Source organism: Palaemon carinicauda, chromosome 28, assembly GCF_036898095.1.
Source record: "Palaemon carinicauda isolate YSFRI2023 chromosome 28, ASM3689809v2, whole genome shotgun sequence".
Lineage (NCBI taxonomy): Eukaryota > Metazoa > Arthropoda > Malacostraca > Decapoda > Palaemonidae > Palaemon > Palaemon carinicauda.
The window spans coordinates 37,111,501-37,132,793 of record NC_090752.1 but is presented as its reverse complement, the minus strand read 5'-3'; the positions used below and the strand labels follow the sequence as shown (position 1 = coordinate 37,132,793).

The 21,293-nt window shown below is 42.8% G+C and overlaps 1 protein-coding gene across 1 annotated transcript in view; it reads right to left on the bottom strand.

Moving 5' to 3' along the window:
* Positions 1–691: 691 nt before the first annotated feature.
* The window catches only part of LOC137622003 (pre-rRNA-processing protein TSR2 homolog), a 33,938-nt gene continuing 13,336 nt past the window's right edge, over positions 692–21,293 (bottom strand). The window contains exons 3-5 of the mRNA XM_068352490.1: positions 20,816–20,907; positions 20,525–20,659; positions 692–916 (exon numbers count right to left, since the gene is read on the bottom strand). Of these exons, the coding sequence (XP_068208591.1) occupies positions 758–916; positions 20,525–20,659; positions 20,816–20,907 (386 nt within the window). The 3' untranslated portion in view covers positions 692–757. The remainder of the gene's footprint in view (positions 917–20,524; positions 20,660–20,815; positions 20,908–21,293) is intronic.

The following is a 21,293-nucleotide window of genomic DNA, read 5'->3' as shown; positions in this document are numbered from 1 at the left end:
ATCATCCGCAAACAACAACTGATTTACCCCCACGCATGAACATTCTTGCCTATCAGTTTCAATCTTCGACCAAGCACTTGAGCATTCACCTCTCTCGCCACTCCATCAACAAAGAAATTGAACAACCATAGGAACATCACACATCACTGTCTCAGTCCCACTCTAAATGGAAACCACTTGCTCACTACATTTCCTATCCTAAAACATGCTATACTGACTATGTAGAAACCCTTCACTGATTGAAAATACCTTCCACCAATTCCATATAACCTCGTCACAATCCACATTGCTTCCCTATCAACTCTATCATTAACTTTCTCCAGATCCATAAATGCAACATACACCTTGCCTTTTGCCAAATATTTCTCGGATATCTGCCTAACTAAAAATCTGATTCATACATCCCCTACCTCTTCTAAAACCAACCTGTACTTCTAAGACTGCCTTCTCTATTTTATCCTATAAATTAGTACTCTACCATACATTTTTCCAACCTAACTCAGGAACTAATATCCCTTGAATTACAACACTCAGGCACATATCCCTGACCTTTATATTGTGGTACAATATACGCGCACACAGTCTACTGGTATCATTGACAACATAAAACACATATCAACACAAAATTACCCCAGATGTTCCTCAGACACTTGACTACATACTATTTCATATTTAAGGATGAAGGATAAAATTGTCTTCTGACAACTTATTAATAATAAATAGATAAAATATTTAGATATACACCATTCAAGAAATCCTATCTATTTTTATTTCCTTTTCTTATTACTGTCCACCCCTCTGCTTCATCTTGTAACTGCTGCTTCTCTAACTCTGTTAATTCTCTTTCTGGCTCCTCACAATTTCCATCATTCAACTGTAATCCAGATACATCTGCCTCCATACCAGAAACGTCACCCTGTTGAATAAAAACAAAATGAAATCTTACAAGGATTAAATCATCATTGACTTAAATATTAAACCCAGTTCTTTTTCAGTTACCTCAGTAGCAGCTTATACACTAAATGGGAGAAAATTAACATAAAGTAGTGGCCTTCTGCAGAATTTTACGTTTAATAAGAAACATTTGATAAAATAGGTAGTAATGATAATATCAATTTGCATAATATAGTTTTATGTATATGTTAATGCCAAAAAATCACTCTTTAATCTACAAAATATGATTACATGAATTTGAAAATGTAAATTTTCTCCATCAAAATCCTATCCAGTCTTTAAATTTTATTTCATTTTTTTTCTATTTCAGATCATTATTACAATATATGTAAAATACATCAATCCACAACTCCTGAATAAATCAAAATGTTATGTGGTTGCAATTGAGTTTATTTGTATGAAATGGAAAGAATATTTTTCATTTTTCAGCTTCAAACTTCATAGTAATAGCTATTCTTTCACACTATCAGTATATAGTACATAAATAAAAGCCATCTGCAAGTTGAGCATACAAGTAATTCTTGGTTCATTGCAATTAGTGCTCTGTAAATAGTTGTAGATAAGAACAACATATATGGGGAATACAGTAGTGTAGTACAATATTTTCATATAACATTTAGTCTCTCAAGTAATCAGGAACCTAGAAATTGTGTGTTCAAATTACAACCACACATGTAACCATCCTGTACAATGTACTGTACTGTATTATATTTTAAAAAATGCGATTTCATTTAATTAAATTTTTCCATTTATGACGGGGTCTAAAATAAAAACCAGGTAAATCAAGGATTGACTGCATAGAAAAATTAAGCTTACTGTAATTTTAACAAAAAAGTTAATTCTGTGAGGTTAAATTACGAACATGTCTTATTTCTTATTGTCTCCCATACAATATACTATACTATGTTTTGCCACCTATTGCAAAGTTCTAGTTGCTTTCATTTATTGACCTTGGGGGTAATAGTGGAGATTTTATGACAAATCTACCGTGGCTTGGACTTAATTTTGGAAACTTGTCTAGTACTATCTTATATACTCAAGTAACATGCGAGTTCTGAAGACTAATTTTGAAGCTAAATTCAAGGGGGTCGCATCATACATGAGATATCAAATTACCATATGCGCTCTTGGACTAGGCTACGTCGCCGTTCAAATTGTATATCCATTTACTGGGGTAAGAAAAATAGATATACTGTATTTGAAATAAACCGGATTTTTATTAAACTGATGTTATACTTAACTTTATCCAATAATAATGCATAAAATATTCATATTTTAGTAACGTATTTATAAACAAAACAATGCAAATCATAATCTTTTCCATTGTTTACGTTTGAAAGTCAATCAACACTCCTCTACACTTTCCAAATCAGCTGATTAAGACAGAATACCGAGGGAGATTTCATATTTCTTAAACGAAACTATCATTACTTAATCTATCATTTTCCAAATAGCATACTAATTTCAATAGTTTCATTTGAAATACTTCTCTCATATTTCATTTACTGTTGAGTTAAATCACATATAGAAGTTAACCGGAGTTTAATTCGTGTTGCCGATGTACGATAGTTTATAGTTTTTTTTCTAGCCCTGAGGTGCTTGATTATAAAGCTTAACAAAATCATTTATATCGTGTTATAACAAAACTATATTCTCTGTTTTCAGACACTTGTAACTTTACCTTCGAAATTCTGCATTTACATTTAATTATGCGATTTGCAAATTCATAGCCTCCCAATAAATTGCCCTTATGTTTCCTCTGGTTTCGGACACAGCTTTTCCAGATTCTAAACAGAATAGCGGCTATGAATATTGTTTGTTTTCTTGCCTTCATTTACAGCTTGTTAGTTTATATTTGGCAGTACATTTTCTTAATCTTTCCTCCATAGTGAATAAGGGTATAATGTAAAAATGTCAGTCTTATCTTCTTTTACTATTGTACAATATCAATATGCAAACTAAACATCTTCTATCTGATTCGAGCAACTGTTTTTTTTTTTTTTTTGGGGGGGGGGGGGGGTCTGGTTGTTATTTTAGCTGTATGCGTTTACGCAATGATTATAACGTTACTAACAATACTTTTTAACTTTGTCTTTTAATTTTCTAACCCATTGAAGTAGAAGATGGAATAAAGAAATGGAGTAAAAATGTTAGTCTTGTTTAATTTAGTTTCTCAAATAGTAACTCGCATGATACACGAGATATACGGTAAAATCATATTTTATGGGTCACACAATATGTGAGATCGGCTGTTACACGAGTATATATGGTAATTTCCAGACTGCAGATTTTCTTTATTCTGATTCAACTTTCATTTGATCTGCTATTAAAATGGCAAATTTTGATATACTGTAGGAGTAGCTTGGGCATCAGCAAGAAATGGTCATTGAATATTAGTAAAAATAGTAATTGTTCGAGAGTGAGTGCTGGCAAATCTTATTACTTGTGCTTTTCCCTTTTTCATTTGACCATAGAACTATAGAAAGGAGACTGATGTGGGAAATGATAACTAAAGGGGTCAGGTTTATTCACCTATGAAAAATACTTATTACTCTTTAAAATTTGCCATTTATTCATACACAAATACAAACCTTTGACCTTTAGTAGATGGCTCCTTCATTAATGGGAAGTAGTACAGTAATTCTGAACCAATGGGCTAAGGTTCATTCCCAGAAAAAATTACCCCAGAAAACTTATCAGCCATAAATGGGAGATGGTTAAAGCAGCTAGGGCCCAGACAAATAATAGTTTTAGTGAGAAAATGTCTTTACAAGAAAAATAAAAAAGAAGAACTTCCCTCCTTTAATAATTCAATAAGAATTTTGAAGGCAGTCATCATCCCAACACTCACAAGTAATCAGAGTTAGGAGATAAGTCTATTACCACCCTCACCCTTTGTTAAAAACAGGACAAGGGAAATCACTTCTTTCATGACTAAGCATAAAAAAATAAGATGTTCTAACAAGACTTAACATGTAACCTGGCAGCATGCTTGTCAGTCAAGCGCATATTCAGTATGGCTGTAGCCCCAAAGGGAGGAGAGAAGGAAAATAAGGGGTTGTGGTAATGTACCTGGTAGCCATATCTTTGTACTGCATCTAAGCATTTGATGGTGTCAGGGAGCCTTTATGTGCTTACTCAGTAAGTTTGATTGTGGTCAAAACATGGGAATCAACTAGGTTTAGGGATATAGTGGGTCCTGTTTACAGTATATAGCTCTTGGGAAGCTTTCCTGCAAGACTCCTTTCTACAAGAGCAAGATAATGAAGAGAAGGAGACTGCCTTGATGGAGGATAAAGACATAACTTGCTTCTTATTCTCACTTCTGCCTTCAGCCATATCTCAAGAAAATGAGAAGAAACATTTTTCTGTGCTACATTATTATTATTATTATTACTATCCAAGCTACAACCCTAGTTGGAAAAGCAAGATGCTATAAGACCAGGGGCTCCAACAGGGAAAAATAGCCCAGTGAGGAAAGGAAATAAGGAAATAAATAAATGAAGAGAATAAATTAACAATAAATCATTCTAAAAACAGTAACAACATCAAAACAGACATGTCATATATAAACTATTAACAGCATCAAAAACAAATATGTCATAAATAAACTATAAAAAGACTCATGTCCGCCTGGTCAACAAAAAAGCATTTGCTCCAACTTTGAACTTTTGAAGTTCTACTGATTCAACCACCCGATTAGGAAGATCATTCCACAACTTGGTAACAGCTGGAATAAAACTTCTAGAGTACTGCGTAGTATTGAGTCTCGTGATGGAGAAGGCCTGGCTATTAGAATTAACTGCCTGCCTAGTATTACGAACAGGATAGAATTGTCCAGGGAGATCTGAATGTAAAGGATGGTCAGAGTTATGAAAAATCTTATGCAACATGCATAATGAACTAATTGAACGACGGTGCCAGAGATTAATATCTAGATCAGGAATAAGAAATTTAATAGACCGTAAGTTTCTGTCCAACAAATTAAGATGAGAATCAGCAGCTGAAGACCAAACAGGAGAACAATACTCAAAACAAGGTAGAATGAAAGAATTAAAACACTTCTTCAGAATAGATTGATCACCGAAAATCTTGAAAGACTTTCTCAATAAGCCTATTTTTTGTGCAATTGAAGAAGACAGTGACCTTATATGTTTCTCAAAAGTAAATTTACTGTCGAGAATCACACCTAAAATTTTGAAAGAGTCATACATATTTAAAGAAACATTATCAATACTGAGATCCGGATGTTGAGGAGCCACCGTCCTTGACCTACTTACAATCATACTTTGAGTTTTGTTAGGATTCAACTTCATACCCCATAATTTGCATCATGCACTAATTCTAGCTAAATCTCTATTAAGGGATTCACCAACCCTAGATCTACATTCAGGGGATGGAATTGATGCAAAGAGAGTAGCATCATCTGCATATGCAACAAGCTTGTTTTCTAGGCCAAACCACATGTCATGTGTATATAGTATGAAAAGTAATGGGCCAAGAACACTACCCTGTGGAACACCGGATATCACATTCCTATAATCACTATGGTGCCCATCAACAACAACTCTTTGAGATCTATTACTTAAAAAATCAATAATAATGCTAAGAAACAACCCACCCACTCCCAACTGTTTCAGTTTGAAAACAAGGGCCTTATGATTAACACGGTCAAAGGCAGCACTAAAATCAAGGCCAATCATACGAACTTCCCGACCACAATCAAGGGATTTCTGTACAGCATTGGAGATTGTAAGAAGGGCATCACATGCTCCAAGGCCTTTACGAAAACCAAATTGCAAACTAGGGAGTAGATGATTACCTTCAGCAAACCTATTAAGACGTTTTGCCAGAAGACGTTCAAAAACTTTAGATAATATGGGAGTTATGGAAATTGGGCGGTAATCAGTGGGACTTGAGCTACCACAAACACATTTACATAGAGGAGTAACATTACCAATTCTCCAACTAGTGCTAAAAGCTCCTCTTCTTGCTAACTTGCGCAAAATAACAGATAACTTTGGAGCTAAGAAATCTGCTGTCTTTATAAAAAACAAAGGAAAAATACCATTTGGGTCTACACCTCCATAAGCATCAAGGTCCATCAACAGAGCTTTAATCTCACATGATCTATGATGTAAGTATTGGTTATTGAATATATATGTAACAGCATAGGAGATACACAAACCCATGCTTAGGGCAACGAACCCTGAAAGTACCAGTCCTCAGATAGGCACCATTATTTAACTCCAAAAGCGACAAATGGTCACGTGAGACTTCTTTCTGTAAGAAAAAGATTCCAAGGATGAAAATTTTTTCCAAAACTAACTAAAGCTGTTAAGGAACAAGAAGTTTCAATATCTCTTGTGCACATATTGTAAATGTGGGCACACGAGCTGCAGACACCTGGGTATTCAGATTGCCTTGGCCAAAGGTTGGCAGTTCCTGGATACCACAATAAAAATTCTAGTAAAAACTCTGATCCAACAAAGATAAGGTGTTATCCATATAGGTGCATACCTTTAACAGACTCTGGAACTGACACTTGTAAGTAACAACCCAACATCAAGGATAGTCAATCGTTTGCATACCTTTGCTCTCTACTCGACTAAATCCCTTAGAGAGGGATAAATTAAAAGGAACTATCAGTATGTGAGAAAGAAGAACCTCTGAATGTTTAATTAACCAAAGTACAGAGACATGGGATAAAAACAATAGTGTATGTCAGTATAAAGAACCAGAACCTGTCTAACATATTGGTACCAAGCAATGACGGAAAAACCCTCAAATTCAAGTACTGTATGTCTTAGACCATCAAAACCAAGGACCAGGCACACTAAACACTTGGCAGTATAGTACTAAAATTTTGTCATCGATAACAATGAAGTGCTGTTAGACAGGAAAAGTACCATGCACAATAACAAGAGTACAAATCAGAAGATAGAATAAAGGGATTTTGACGAAGGAAAAATCTATTTCTGGGCTCCTCCTGTGCCGCCCAGTGAAATGCTCTTTTTAGCACCATTTCTAAGGTATGTAACTGCTATATATTACCAGAGAAAAAATTGCATACGAATGCCAGGTTGAACCCAGCTCGCTCACCTATATAAGGTGTCGGTATAACTGGGGCGTGATAATTCACAACCAAAGTCTCGCACCATTTAGATATCTCCTCTTCAAAACCCCCACCACAGCGAGGTGCCGATCAACACTACTACCACTAACCTAACCCACGCCAGTGACATCACTCCTTTATAGCACAGCATTCCATGAATATTTGTATATTTTTCTTTTCGTTTTTTTCGTTCATATCTCATTTCTTTGTGCAGATGGCGGATTCCCTGGTCTCCCCATATAAGTTAATTACCATATCTATGAGTTTTGAGCTTTTGGGGGTAGCATTGCCATTAATTTTAATTTTATTCGAGGTTTTTATTTTTCCTCTTGTCAGACCGCTTGCGGCTCCCTTGCTGGCTTGCTACCGCCTTCGCTCGTTCTTAACGTATTACAATTGGTCTTCCATACTGGTTGTTTTTCGTTTCGAACCTTATTATGGAGGTTTTTCTCACCGATTACACCTCATCATTGTGCTTTGGATATTATTTTGATGTTTTGATGATATACTACGTATCATAGTTTTGAACTCGGTTGGCAAGCCTGCCTTCGGGCACGGTCTAGTTGGTTTCGCTACCGCATTAAGTGTTTATATTATTATATTAACAAGAGTACAAATCAGAAGATAGAATAAATAACTTGCAACCACAATTGGCAAGAATTTTAGCCTAATATTAAATTATAATAATTAAGTTACTCATAGTTACATAGGGTAGACACAAAACTAAAATCCTTCTATCATCAGTATCACTTTCACAATTCTAATTTAAAAACAAAAATTAAATACAGTATAATGATATAAAAGCAAAACATATACAATATAAAAATCAATATCCTTTCTCATACAAGTCTACTGTTTACAACTTTGTAGGAACAGATTATTCAATATTGCATAGATCCCTCTACTGTATCAACCAACTTGGGAGTACTGTATGACCGAAAACCCTATAGAAAATAACATGTCAATACCAAGCTGTTGCCCACAGTGCCACATTTACATCCATTCACTTTGCAGTAGGAAAAAATGAACTGCATATGCCATGATAGGGGGAGATACACATCAACTCGCCTATCTGCCAACAATTACTACCTTTTCTGCAAAGCTTCAATGACAATGTCCAGCCTGTGCTGAACATACTCCTATAATAATAAAAGATGAAGGTTTGTATTTGTGCAGAAGCAAATCAATATGTTGATATTCATTATGACTTATTCATAGATAGGAAAATTAGAGGGATGATATACTGTACTACATAAAAAGGGCAATAAAGTCATTTGAATAAAAGCTAACCAAATGTACAAGTACAGTTAGTATCTTAATATATGCTCCATGGGTCTGGCTTTCTAAACATGATGAATTCGTTGATAATTTGTATTTTTCCTAACTATACAAACCTTAGCTATTTATTAGGGGTATTACTTTCAGCGGAGCTGAAATGACGAGCCATTAAAATTTAGCGAGGGTTAACTACTCACACCGCTAGTTAGCGGGGGTAGGGGGTTAGCTTGCTACCACTCGCCCTCACACACCAGTGATTTAGCTCACTTTGCTTAGAGGTAGGACTTCAAGGGGGATAGGGCTGGTGGGCGTTTGTATTAATAGCTAAGGTTTGTATAGTTACGAAAAATGACAAACTTATAACAGAGTTTGTATTTTTCCTTACATACAAACCCAAATTCTTTACTATAGGAGATATTCTAGCGCGAGCTGGAAAATACGGCAGAAAAATCTTAACAAGGTCGTTAACGACCAGGCAGGTAATTACCCACCTGTTAGTGGTGGGGGACAGCCAATCGGTAGCTGCTGTTTACCTTCAATCGGATTCTAGCTAGGACTAACCTAGGGGGGTGGTGATGGAGGGAAGATTTGTGTAAAGAATTCGGGTTTGTATTTTAGGAAAAATACAAACTCTGTTATAAGTTTGCCATTTGTTCCTACACTTAATACAAACCCTTATTCTTTACTATAGGAGACTTAGTCTTGAGGCCAGGGTGGCCAAGGAGTTCCCTATTCCTATGGAAGATAGTCCTCAGACTAGACTCTTTTTGAAGCAAAAATCTTCCGTTAACCTTCTTTCTTTGTAGATCCCCATAATCTCAGCACGACTGAAGGTTTGTAGCTTCGAGGAAACAAATGTTTCAGGATGAAGTGGGTCGGGAACATTCGACTCGGACCCCTTCAAACTTAGGATTCCCCCGACCTTGCAAAGGGGAAACCTCGTGACCACGAGTATAACTTATACCCTGTGAGATGAATCAAATGAGTATCATAACTTTTTTTCTATTGGCGAGTTCAGCTGAAACTCGATACAGACTAGGATCCCCAGATGGGAGGGAGAAGGAGACGAAGAAGATAGATGGATGTCCTTCTTAAAACCTAGTGTAACCCAGTATCCTCAGCCAATGGTTACTGTCCCCTGAGAGGGCGTAAGGTAGCTATAGCCCCCGTTGACCTGTTACAATAGGCCCTATAGAAAGGGTGTCTAGAGACCTGTGTAATGTCGCTCAAATAGTGAGCGGTGAATGTAGAATGGCGTTTCCAGACCCCAGCACTTAAAACTTGGGAGACTGAGAAATTTCTCTTGAACACCAGTGAGGCAGCCACTCCCCTAACTTGATGGGCTCTGGGTTGTGCTGCCTCTGGGTCTCCGTGAAAAGACCTCGCAATAACTTTCTTGAGCCAGAAAGGGATGGTGTTGCGAGAGGTTCTCTTCTTAACTTGTTGGTACTAAGGAAAAGATGATGGAGACGTGGTCTGAAAGGTCTGGTGCGCTTCAGATATTTCTTTAGCGCCCTGACTGGGCATAGTAACGACTGGTCTGTATCCTGTGTTACCTTATTGAGGGTGGAAAACTGAAATTCTCGAAATCTCTCATCGGTAGATGAAGGATTATGAGTCTAGCCACCAAGCCCAGTACGAAGTTACGAGACACTGTCCTCCCCCCCCCTTCCCCTAGAATGGGTGACGTAAGACAGACCATGTAGCTCACTGACCCTTTTAGCCGAGGACAGAAGTACGAGGAAGACGGTCTTAAGGTTCAGGAAGTAGCCTGAGGCCCTTAAGGGCTCATAGGGCAGACCCTTCAGGGAACGTAAGACACGTTTCATGTTGATGGTCTAATCTCAACTGGGGGGCAAGATCACTCAAAACCCCGAAACAACCAAGGTGATGTCTTCTGAGGTGGAGAGGTCAACCCCTTCTCAGTCTACAGATGAGGCTCAAGGATGAGCGATAGCCCTTAATCGCCGAGACTGAGAGGAGCTTCCTCACTGAGGTACAAAAGGATGTCTGGGAACTACTGATCCTTCCTTCTGAGAACCCAATTGCTCCACATGGTCGCTGTTGTAGCGGTTAAGAAGTCCATTGTCTTGGCCCCAGCAGTTAGGACTTCCTGTAGGGACTGCCTGGAGTCTTGGTTTGACAAGTCCTCGTGGCTTGCGAGGTAGCCGACTGTATCAGACCACGTGTCAAGCCAGAAGAGACACTGAAGTCGCTTCCATTGCCGAGGCTTCTGTGACTGAGAAGAGCCTGGAAGAGTAGAGTGTCTCTTCAAGGATTAGCCCGGTGTGATCCTCGCCGTGAGGGGATCCAAGATCAGAGGAGAAGGGTTGACGTCTCTGATCTCGGTGAACAGACCAGGTTTAAAGGTTTAAAGGTCGCTCAAGAATAACAGAGGCAAGGGAAGTGATATTGCACTAGCAGTTAGGACAATGCCCTAGAGACTGACCATATATGGTCAACGACCAAACCTCCTCTCCATTCCAGCTAGGACCAGGGAAGGCCAGGCAGTGGCTGCTGATGACTCAGCAAATAGATCTATAAGCTCCCCCAAACCCCCCAAACCTTAGCCCACAAGGTTGCAGGCACTAATGGCACTAACGAGTCTGAGCAGGACTCGAACCCCAGACCATCAAACACCAGTCAGAGACGTTACCAATCAGGCCACAGCCAGAAGATTAATTCTGGTCTAAGGGTTTGGGGTGGACGACATAGCCTGTCTAAGGCTGGAGCGTCAAGAGGTCAAGGAGACAGATGCAAATCGCAGAGGCATTAAATATTACACATAGTTCTTAAGAGTCCTAAAATAGGAGGATTCTAAGTCCCTCGACGGCAGCTCTCCCGAGGAATCCTCAGGCTGCGCTAATTCCTCGCATGTTATTACCGGTAAAAGTGAGACGTGAGTAGCAGACAAACCTTATGACTTACCCCTCGTATCTTTCTTATCGAAAGGGGAAGAACGGAGAAGTCAGAGTGTCTGGAGGTAATGGTGAAGACCGCTGACGAGAGTCGGAAGACTCTGTCATAAGAGTAAAACTCTTGATGACGATGGTCACGCGCATAGCGCTACTTGCGTGCGTGCGCGGACACACTGTGCTAATTGTTACGAGAGCCCGACGACTCAGCGTAACTGAAACTTGAAGGTTCAAAGTCGTGTGAACTCGAAAGTCCAGCGCGACAAAGGCCCGAAGGACTCCTAAGGTAATGAAAACCCGTAGGATCAACATGACGAGTTCAAAGGCTCTCGATCACGCCCGCCGAAAGAGTGATTGTCACGAGACACCGAAGGGTCAACGTGAGGAGAACCATTAGGTTCAAGAAGACGTCTCCTTACAGCACAAGGGGGAGAACGTATGGGATGAAGATAACTCCTCCGCAGGGTATATTTGTTCTCCCAAAGGAGAACATCGCTTAAGACAAGGCTCTCGCTCCACCCCTAGGGGAGAATCAAAAGCGTAAGTGGGAGGAGCGTGGATCAGCGAACTCCTACAAGTTTTCTCTCGTGAATGGGAGGAAGGTTCTCCCGAAGGAGATCGCCTAAAACAAGCTTTCTCCCTGCTCTATGGGGAAAAGCGTAGGTGTGGTAACCTCTCTCGCAAACGATGGAGAAGTCCTCCCGAAGGAGGATATTGCCTAAAGCAAGATTTCTCCCCGCTCTATGGGAAAAAGTGTAAGCGTAATATTTCTCTCTCGCGAACGAGGGAGGAGTCCTCCCAAAGGAGGACATCGCCTAAGACAAGCTTTCTCCCAGTTCTATGGGAAAAAAGCATAGGCGTAATAATCTCTCTCGCGAGAATGAGAGAGAAGTTCTCCAGAAGGAGGGCATCGCCTAAGGCAAGTTTTCTCCCAGTTCTATGGGAAAAAAGCATAGGCATAATAATCTCTCTCGCGAACCAGAGAGAAGTTCTCCTGAAGGAGGACATTGCCTAAGACAAGCTTTCTCCCAGTTCTATGGGAAAAAAGCGTAGGCGTAATAATCTCTCACTCGCGAACGAGAGAGAAGTTCTCCCGAAGGAGGACATCGCCTAAGGCAAGTTTTCTCCCAGTTTTATGGAAAAAACGTAGGCGTAATAATCTCCTTCTCGTGAACGAGAGAGAAGTCCTCCTGATGGAGGACATCGCCTGACCCAAGTTTTCTCCCAGCTCCTATGGGAAAAAAGTGTAGGCGTAATAATCTCTCTCGCGAACGAGGGAGAAGTTCCCCCGAAGCAGGAACAAGTCTTAGACTTGCTTTTTCCCCAGCTCAAGGGGAGAAAGCTCAGTCTTTGGGAACGATATAGCAGAGGTAAAACTCATCGAGCTGTTCGCAACTCTGCATGAGGGAGGGAAGGATGCTGAATGGCTGAAGTGGGGAAGCTTTCCCTCGGAAGGGGGGTGGTTCTCTCACGCAGCCCAATTCCGAGGAAGGTTATCACTCCCTCGAAAGGGGAGGTTCTCTAACCCCTGGAGGCGAACCTCCTGGCAGCAATCTATGTTTCCCAACAAGTTGATCAAGTTGCAGGTTGACAACGAGTGCTATCTCGTAACATGGGCAGCTCATGAGCTGCCACATGAAGCGCAGGAATAACGAACAGAGCGGCTGAAGCCCTCGGCATTGTGTTCTACGTCGCTACTATCTGGGGGTTTTCTTTTAGCCTCTCTAACACGTTTCCCCTTTCCCTCCTGCTCTCAACCGAAGAGAAGAAGGGCCAACCGAACCCCTGCATCTTCTTCTGAGGTTTCCGAGAGATTCTTAATCCTTAACTCATTAGGGAGCAAAGGAAATGGGGAGGTTGTCCTGTCTGAAACACAAGAGCGAGGGATTGATCCCGCAAGTATGACCGGAGATTTGCGTGTGTAGCGCTAATTGAGTGCGAACACCTTGTGTGACGGGAGTCTGAAGACTCTGCCATAAGAGTAAAACTCTTGATGGTCATGGGCGCAGTGTTGGTTGAGCGTACGCGAACACTCCGCGCAACAAGAGTCCGAAGACTCTCTGTCATAAGAGTAATACTCTTGGTGACTTCTTTCACGAGAACCAGAAGGTTCAGCGTGATCGTGTGTGCCCCTAGAGGTTGTGTTGCGAGAACCAGAAGGGCCAGAGCAACGGGAAACGGAAGTTTCCTTTGTCACGAGACACCAAAGTGTCAGTGAGACTAAAAGCACGAGAGCCTGAGGTTTCAGCAACTTGAGTTGCGAGAAAACGAAGGAATAGCGCACCGGGAAACCGAAGTTCCCTGTCACGAGATCCCAAAGGGTCAGAGATCGAGAATTCGAAGGCGAGAGCGATCTTCTCTGAAGATAAGGAGTGAAGCGAGGAGAAGCGCTCTATCTGACTTTTCTAGAGCGAACGGAGACCCTCTAACTATTATGCGAAGAGGGTTCGTGGTCAGGACGTGATTTGCCCTTGGCCACGCTCCTGGCTTCTTGGATGATCCCTCGCCAGAGAAAGACGACAGCGAGGCAGAACGATGACGAGAGGAAGCGTTCTTCTTAGGTTTGTGGCAAGAGCGCATATAGTCTTTTTGGCGAGATGTCTCGGGGAGAGACAGAAGGCAAGAAAGAGCGAGAACGATGACGTCTCTTCCTATATTGCCTGTCTCTTCGGCGAGAACATCTAGGTGAAGGTGTAAACGGGCGCGCGGGAGAGCGTTCTCGCACGTCTGTGCCAGCCGTAGGGCGCGCGCGCAGGAGAAAATTCCCTAGCGCGCGGGCGCACAGTGGATTCATACGGGGCGCACGGGAGAATGTTGGCGCGCATCCCTAGGAGAGGATTCACGAGTGTACACATATATCCTTGCGGATGTGCGCGAGAGAAGGCTGGCGCATTGGTAAGTGCTGGCAAGGGTTGTCAGAAGTCCTGCTATCAGTAGAAAGTTGGCGCGCAGATTTTACCTGTCGCGTAGGATGGCGCGCAGTATGGCGGGCAGGAGAGTGAGATGTTGGGCGCGTATGTGCGCGGACAGGAAAGCAAGATGTTGGGCGCGTATGTGCACGTGCAGGAGAATGTTGGCGCGCGGGAGCGCGTAGGAGAGCACCATTGCGCAGGAGATTGGTGGCGCGTGTTGAAGCTATGCTCTTCTTGGAGCGTATGCGCATGTTAGCGCATACGCTCTTGATGCCCTATGTTAGGATAAGGAGTAAGCGCTCTTCTTAAGTTTGTGACGAGAGTGCTTATAGTCTCGCGGCGAGACATCTCGTGAAGAGATAGAAGGCGAGGAAGAGCGAGAACGATTATGTTTCTTCTTATGTCGCCTGTGTCTCCAGCGAGAACGTCTGGGCGAAGGAGTGTAGGCTCTCCTTTTCTTCTTCTCTCTCACCCTCCTAGCCTCCGAAGAGGGCGAGGACAAAGAAGAGGAGGAGGTACTGCGATGTCCACTTTTACATACTTACATACTTGGCAGGGGGACCCTCAGAACACCTATGACCTCTGTAGCCAGGGCATAGGGAAATTGGATCCACCTCCAGCTGCAACATAAAGGAACACTTCCTCATAATAGAGGACATCACATCTAACAAAAAAAAAGAAAAAGGATTAATCAAAAAACCAAAAAAGAAAGGCTAGTCTGCCAGGCAAATAAAGCAGGAGCAGCGGTGTTACCACTGCGACGGCTAGAATTCGATTGAAGGTAAACAGCAGCTACCAACCGGCGCTCACCCCACCACTAACAGCTGGGTAATTACCTGCCCGGTCGTTAACGACCTTGTTAAAGTTTTTCTGCCGCATTTTCCAGCTCGCGCTAGAATATCTCCTATAGTAAAGAATGAGGGTTTGTATCAAATGTAGGAACAAATACAAATTATCTATGAATTTGTCATTTGTTCCGTAACTGGAATACAAACCATGCTAATTATTAGGGGTGACTCACCCATTAGGAAGGGAGGAGGTCCCTGCCAATCTGGCTTTTGGGTTTACCCGGGGGCTCCTTATCTGAGTACAGTAGTACTAAAAAATAAGGAGTCCCTGCGCCTCGCTAAAACCTTGCTAAGCAAGGTCAGATAGCAAGGTCCGCGGCCTATGCAAGCTGTGTGTTGAGATATGCAGAAGTGTGACTATCTAGGTAAAGTTATTCCGAGTCTCTTGTAGGAAAAACTGTTGTAACCAAGACTTTCCCAATACCACCTCGCCAGAGTATGGGGACGCAACTGTATTAGCTTAATACTAGGTATACAAGGGAGCATGGTTTACCTGTAGTGGTTTGAGGTCAGCTTATGCAGAGAACCCAGGATGCTGCTTTCCCCATGAGAGGGGAGGATGAAGAAAAGAATAAGAGCCAGCCAAATCTTTTCATTCACTGGGTAACAGTGCCCTCAACATTCTGCTACTTGTCCATTAAGGAGCTTGAGGTATACAACCAGCCACCACCGGACCAATAGAGATCGTATCGAGTTCCTGTGGGTCACGTCTTGCAGGAGAAAGGTTGTGAAAGTCACCTGGAGCATTCACATCCTTTCTTGTAAAACCTGCGTCACAGAGTAATCTGCTTAGAAGGGCCAGTGGCTTAACTATGCCCCTGACATCGTGAGTCGTCATGTTGAGATGATGTTTTGGTGATCCTCCTTTAGTCTCTCCCAGTGCTGATGATAAGAGAAGGGTCCCAGGTGGGCTGTTGCTGTTCTCTTAAGATAGAGTCTCATACCTTACCCTGGGTATAGTAACGGATGATCTAGATCGTCCGTTACCGAGTGGAGACTTGTGTAGGATCCGTCACCTCTGGAGAATATGTCTGGCGACATATTCGGGGACGAAACTGAACATTGCCTTTCGCCCTTCTCATTAATGGGCCATGTCAAAAGAGACCATGAAGTTCCTTGACTCGTATGGCTGCTGTCAGAGTGCGTAGGAACATTGTCTTCTTACGCCAGGTGAAAATTTGTTGCCTGGTGAAGTGGAACATAAGGAGGTCTCTTTAGAGACCGGAGAATTTGAACCATGTTCTGAGAGGAAGGTCTCAATTTCGACTGGAGAAAGGCAAGTTGTAAGTCCGTATAAGTATAAGTTAGGAAAGGTCTAGCAATGAGAGGATGTCCCTTCCTTTCAGTTTGAAGATGAAGGCTCAAGGTTGAGTGATCGTCTTTACCTGCTGAAACTGAAAAGGGGGTCTTTTCCTCTTGCATATGCTCGAGGATTTCCCTATTGCTGAAATAGAGGTATCAAGGGAAGAAAGACACTTTCCCATGACATCAACCACACAAGACGATATACTGCCTGGTAGACTGATGCTGAGGAATTCCCCAGATATCTAGACAACCTTTTCGCAACTTAATGCGAAAAGCCTCAGTGAGAGAGGAGGTACTGGGTAGTCTCCAGGCGTACAATCATACCAAAGCTATAGCTTGTGGTAGGTGTCAAAGTGGGTTGCCTGTGATGTGGAGAGGGTTCTCTTGGAGACTATCAGGAGCTGCAGAAGGTTTGGAAACCGTTCTGCGTACTGCCATAGCGGAGCTATGAGAGCCCTTGAGAGGCTGACCGATGTTCAAGCCTTCTTGAGTGCCCTTCTCCAGACAAAACAGGGACGAGACGTAAACGTCATTGTTGTACCCACCGTTGTTGGTCTGTTTTTTGCCATAGAGCCTTGGGGTCTAGGGATGGGGAGCAACGGCAGCCTGAGGTTCAGGGGCGTTGCGAACAGATCCCTAGATGGAGGACCCCAAAAAGTCGGGACTTTGTCAGCTACAAGGTGATCCAAAGACCATTCGGTATACCTTATCTGAGACGCTGTGCACAGATTGTCGGCGAGCAAATTCCTCTAGTCTGGAATGAAGCGGGCTGATAGTGACACCAAACAGACTTTGGCCCATCTTAGTGTTTATACTGTTAGATGGGAAGAGGCTGCGAACAAGTTCCTTCTTGCTTGTCGATGTGAGCCTCTATGTGGTATGTGGTATTGTCGCCCATCACATCACTGAGTGGTCTGTTAGGAACCGATGAGTCTGCTGAAGGACCAGAAAGTTGGCCTTCATCTCTTAAGAGATTTAAGTGAAGATACTTTCGGACTCTGTCCAGAGGGCTGAGGTCGTGTGATGCAGCACTATGGTCCCTCCTCTCTTCTTTTAATGTGTTCTAAGCACAGCATCAAGTCCGAGGGGTGGGGAAGGATGAGAAGGTTATACCACTCTGTAGATTCTCGACTGACACCCATCCCTTGAGGTTCGTCCAAACTTCTGGTCCCATGAGGGTCAGAATGTCTAGAGGATCGAGGACCTGATTCCAATCAGACTCAGGTCACTCTGGGATGGGAGTTCTTCTCATTTTGAGAAAGTTTTGTGGAGATTGGTGTATAGAATCATCCCCAGATACACCAGTCTTCTGAGAGGGAAGTAGGGAAGACTTCCACAGGTTTACCTTGATCACTGGATCTTGGTAAAAATGCAAGGTTGCCACTGAGTCTGCTAAGGTCAGTCAGTCGTCCCGAAACAAAGGAGACAGAAGCCGATCCTGTGAGACCAGGATGGGTGTAGTGGGAAGACCGAAACACAGTGCCCTGAACTGGTGTTTCTTGTTGGTCTAGACTGAATCTTCCAACCTTCCTAGATGGATGGTTTGGGCCTGGAAGTATGTGTCCTTTAGGTCCAGTGTGCAAATGAAGACCTGAAGTCTTAGCCCTTGTCCGAACTCCAACATGGTGTGGACATTGACCCAAAGGGACAGCTCCTTGCGGATCCTTTCGTATGGGAGATTGTTGACGCTGAATCGGCGGTCTGTGAGCCAAAGATGGTAACTGCAGGCAGTTGAAGGCTGTCTGGACAGTTAGCCAAGGTAGGTTGGCAATAAATGAGTTGGTATTCTGCTTTGAGAGCCCTGAGAGACAGCAGAATGGTTTAATGATACTCAGTTGGTGATGGTAAGCCATTGATGAGCAGTGATCGATGGCGGACCATGATCGGTGAGCTATAGATCAGCAAGCTGACTATGGTCCCTCCTGGTTGGTCAGAGATCAGCAGGCTGACTAAGGTCCCTCCTGGCTGGTCAGAGATCAGCGAGCTGAATTCGATGATCGAAGAAAGATGAGTTGCCCATCGGTGATCTAGTGATCAGCAAGCTGATGACTGGTTATTGACTAGCAATCGAAGATCGTTAAGTCATTGGAGGGACTAGAGGTCAATGATCAGAGCTGAGCTTGCAATTGGCGATCTGGTGATCGGCAAGCTAGCGGTCAGCAAACAGTGATTTAGAGATCAGTCTGTTGATGCTTTCTTGTTTTCTGACGGTGGTACTGTCATGAAAAAACTTCAGAAGAGATAGGGACCAAGGATTCCCTGTTTTGATTCCCCTTGAAAGATGGAATCTTTGGGATCTTGAATCCTTCTGTGAAGCCTCTTTCCTCTTTTTCCGGCGGCCATGTTATGCGATTGCGGGGAGAGGAATGGGGCAATGGTGACCTGTCCACAAAGTTTTATTCTTTACCTATTGCGCGAGTGTGCAGGAGAGTACTGGACCTATGGCACACAGAATGATGCTGGTGCTCTGTTTCTGCTGAAGAGCAGTTTTCAGTGAATGCGCAGAAGAGTGCTGGAGAGCAGGCAACCGCTGGTGCGCAGGTGAGCGCTGGCTCTTTGGCAAGAGCTGGCGCATTGGCGAGCATTGGATCTGCGAGCATTGGTTCTTTGGCAAGAGATGGCCTAACTGAATCTGAGACTGCAACTGCGCAGGAGAGCGCTGGTCTGAGAGTGCAGACGAGCACTGGTGAACAGGCAAGCGCTGGCTCTTTGTGAAGAGTTGGCGCATTGGCGAACGCTGGATCTGAGAGCGCAAGTGAGCAGGAGGGTGCTAGATATGAGAGCGCAGCTGAGAGCTGGCACGCAGTATGGCACTGTGTAGGGTTTTGTGCAGTCTCCCTAGAATGCGCAGAAGCATGTGAATGGTTGCGCAAGGGAGGGTGCATGCGATTGCGCGTTAGAGGGCTGGCGCGCGCAAGACTGCTGGCATGCGCATAAGAGGGCTGGTGCGCGCGAGGGGAAGATAGTTAGCGCGCGCGTGGAAGACTGAGGGGCCGCGCGCGCGCGTGCGTGGAAGACTGTTGGTGCTACCGCACGCGCGGAGGATTGGAGGCGTGCGCGGAAGCAATGGCGCGCATGAGAGCGCGGGGGCGTAGGAAAGCACTGGCGCGCAGGTGCTGGAGATCGTTGGCAAGCAGGCACGATCCACAGAAGAGTCCAGGACCGAAGTCCAAGGACTAACTGCAGCGTAAGGTAGCATGGTAGGTCAGCAGGTCAGCTGGCAGGACAACCAGGAACTGGGATGAGCCCTTTGGAAGGGCGAACATCCATTGATGGCGACCATGAAAAGTCCACAGAAGAGCCCAGGACCGAAGTCCAAGGACTAACTGCAGCGTAAGGTTGCGCTGGTAGGTCGGCAGATCAGCTGGCAGGACGATCAGGAACTGGGATGTGCCCTTTCGAAGGGCGAACATTCACCGATGGCGCCCGTGAAAGGTCCATAGAAGAGTCCAGGACCGAAGTCCAGGGACTAAGCTGCAGGGCAAGGTTGTGCTGGTAGGTCAGCTGGTAGGACGATCAGGAACTGATGACACCCATGAGGGCCCGTGGACCAGCAAGCTGACCTTCAGCAGTAGCGATCATCTGAAGAGGAGTCTCTATGCGTGGCCCCTCTCATGACAGAGGTGATCACTTCGCAGGAGAGACTAAAGACAAAAATTAATGGCAGTCTGGAATAGACGAGGAGGAAGAGCGGAAACATCAGCTCCCCATACGAGCCAAAAGTAAAGTGAGCTAAATCACAGGTGTGTGAGGGGGAGTGGTAGCAAACTACGCACCCTACCCCCTCTAACTAGCGGTGCGGGTAGTTAACCCCCGCTAAATTTTAACGGCTCGTCATTTCAGCTCCGGCGAAAGTAATACCCCTAATAAATAGCGTGGTTTGTGTTCCAGTTACGGAACATTGTAAGAAATAAATAATTTTCTTTTTAACAGTAATTCCACACAATTTATAGCTTCAAATAAATCTTATTTTACATTCATCTTTCCTTTTAAAATATCTATCAACAAAATAGCAAACAACAATACCATATTCTACAATGATGAACCAAGTATAAAAATATGGTATGCAGAGGGATTACAAAAAAAAAAAAAAAAAAAAAAAAAAAAAAATTGCATATCTTGAATTAAATTCCTCTCATAAGCAAAAGAAAAAGGTTACAATCAAACCTGCATACGTTATAAAAATACTGTACTTACACAAACTTCTGCAGATTCTTCTTGAATATTGAACGACCCTAAACTAACGCTGGGAATCCTTGAAATCTCTTCCAGTACCTGATTTGAATTGCCATCTGAACATAACTTGAAAAACTGACAAAGGTGCTGGCCAATCTGCAAAGTAAAGTCACTTACTGTACAGATGATAAAAAAAGACTCCTCTATACTGTTTACTACTATTACTACTTCCACAACTGCAACTATGACTCAAGTGTCCCTTTGCACATAAATACTTGTTATAATGGGATGCCTTAATGTAATAAAACTTACTTCATCTTCTGACTGATCACAAACTTCTGTATTAAGTTCTTGGTCCATCAATGTAACAAGGAAATCTCCTACTTCTTCTCCATCTAGGTCCTCTGTTGATATATAGGTCACCATTAATACAGAATAAATAAATACCAATTAGCGTATGAAGTATGAAAATAAACGTTAACATAATGATAAATTGCATTTATCCCATACAAGCTATCTGAAGTTCTAATGAATCGTGATGTAGAACTTGCAAGAACTTGTAATTCTTCATTATTAAAAAAATTTTGTGGATTAGATTAAATTGTAACAAACCCCAAATTCAGTTAAATATTGAACCAACTTCAGTTTGATGATAACATTCTTATAAAGGCAAAAGGATGAACAACAGATTTTTTATAGTTTCATAACTTATCTTAAGCTAACTTTAGGAAACAACTGACAGTGTGGTTCCTAAGTTTGAGACAAAATGCAATGTGGTAAAGCTGTTGTT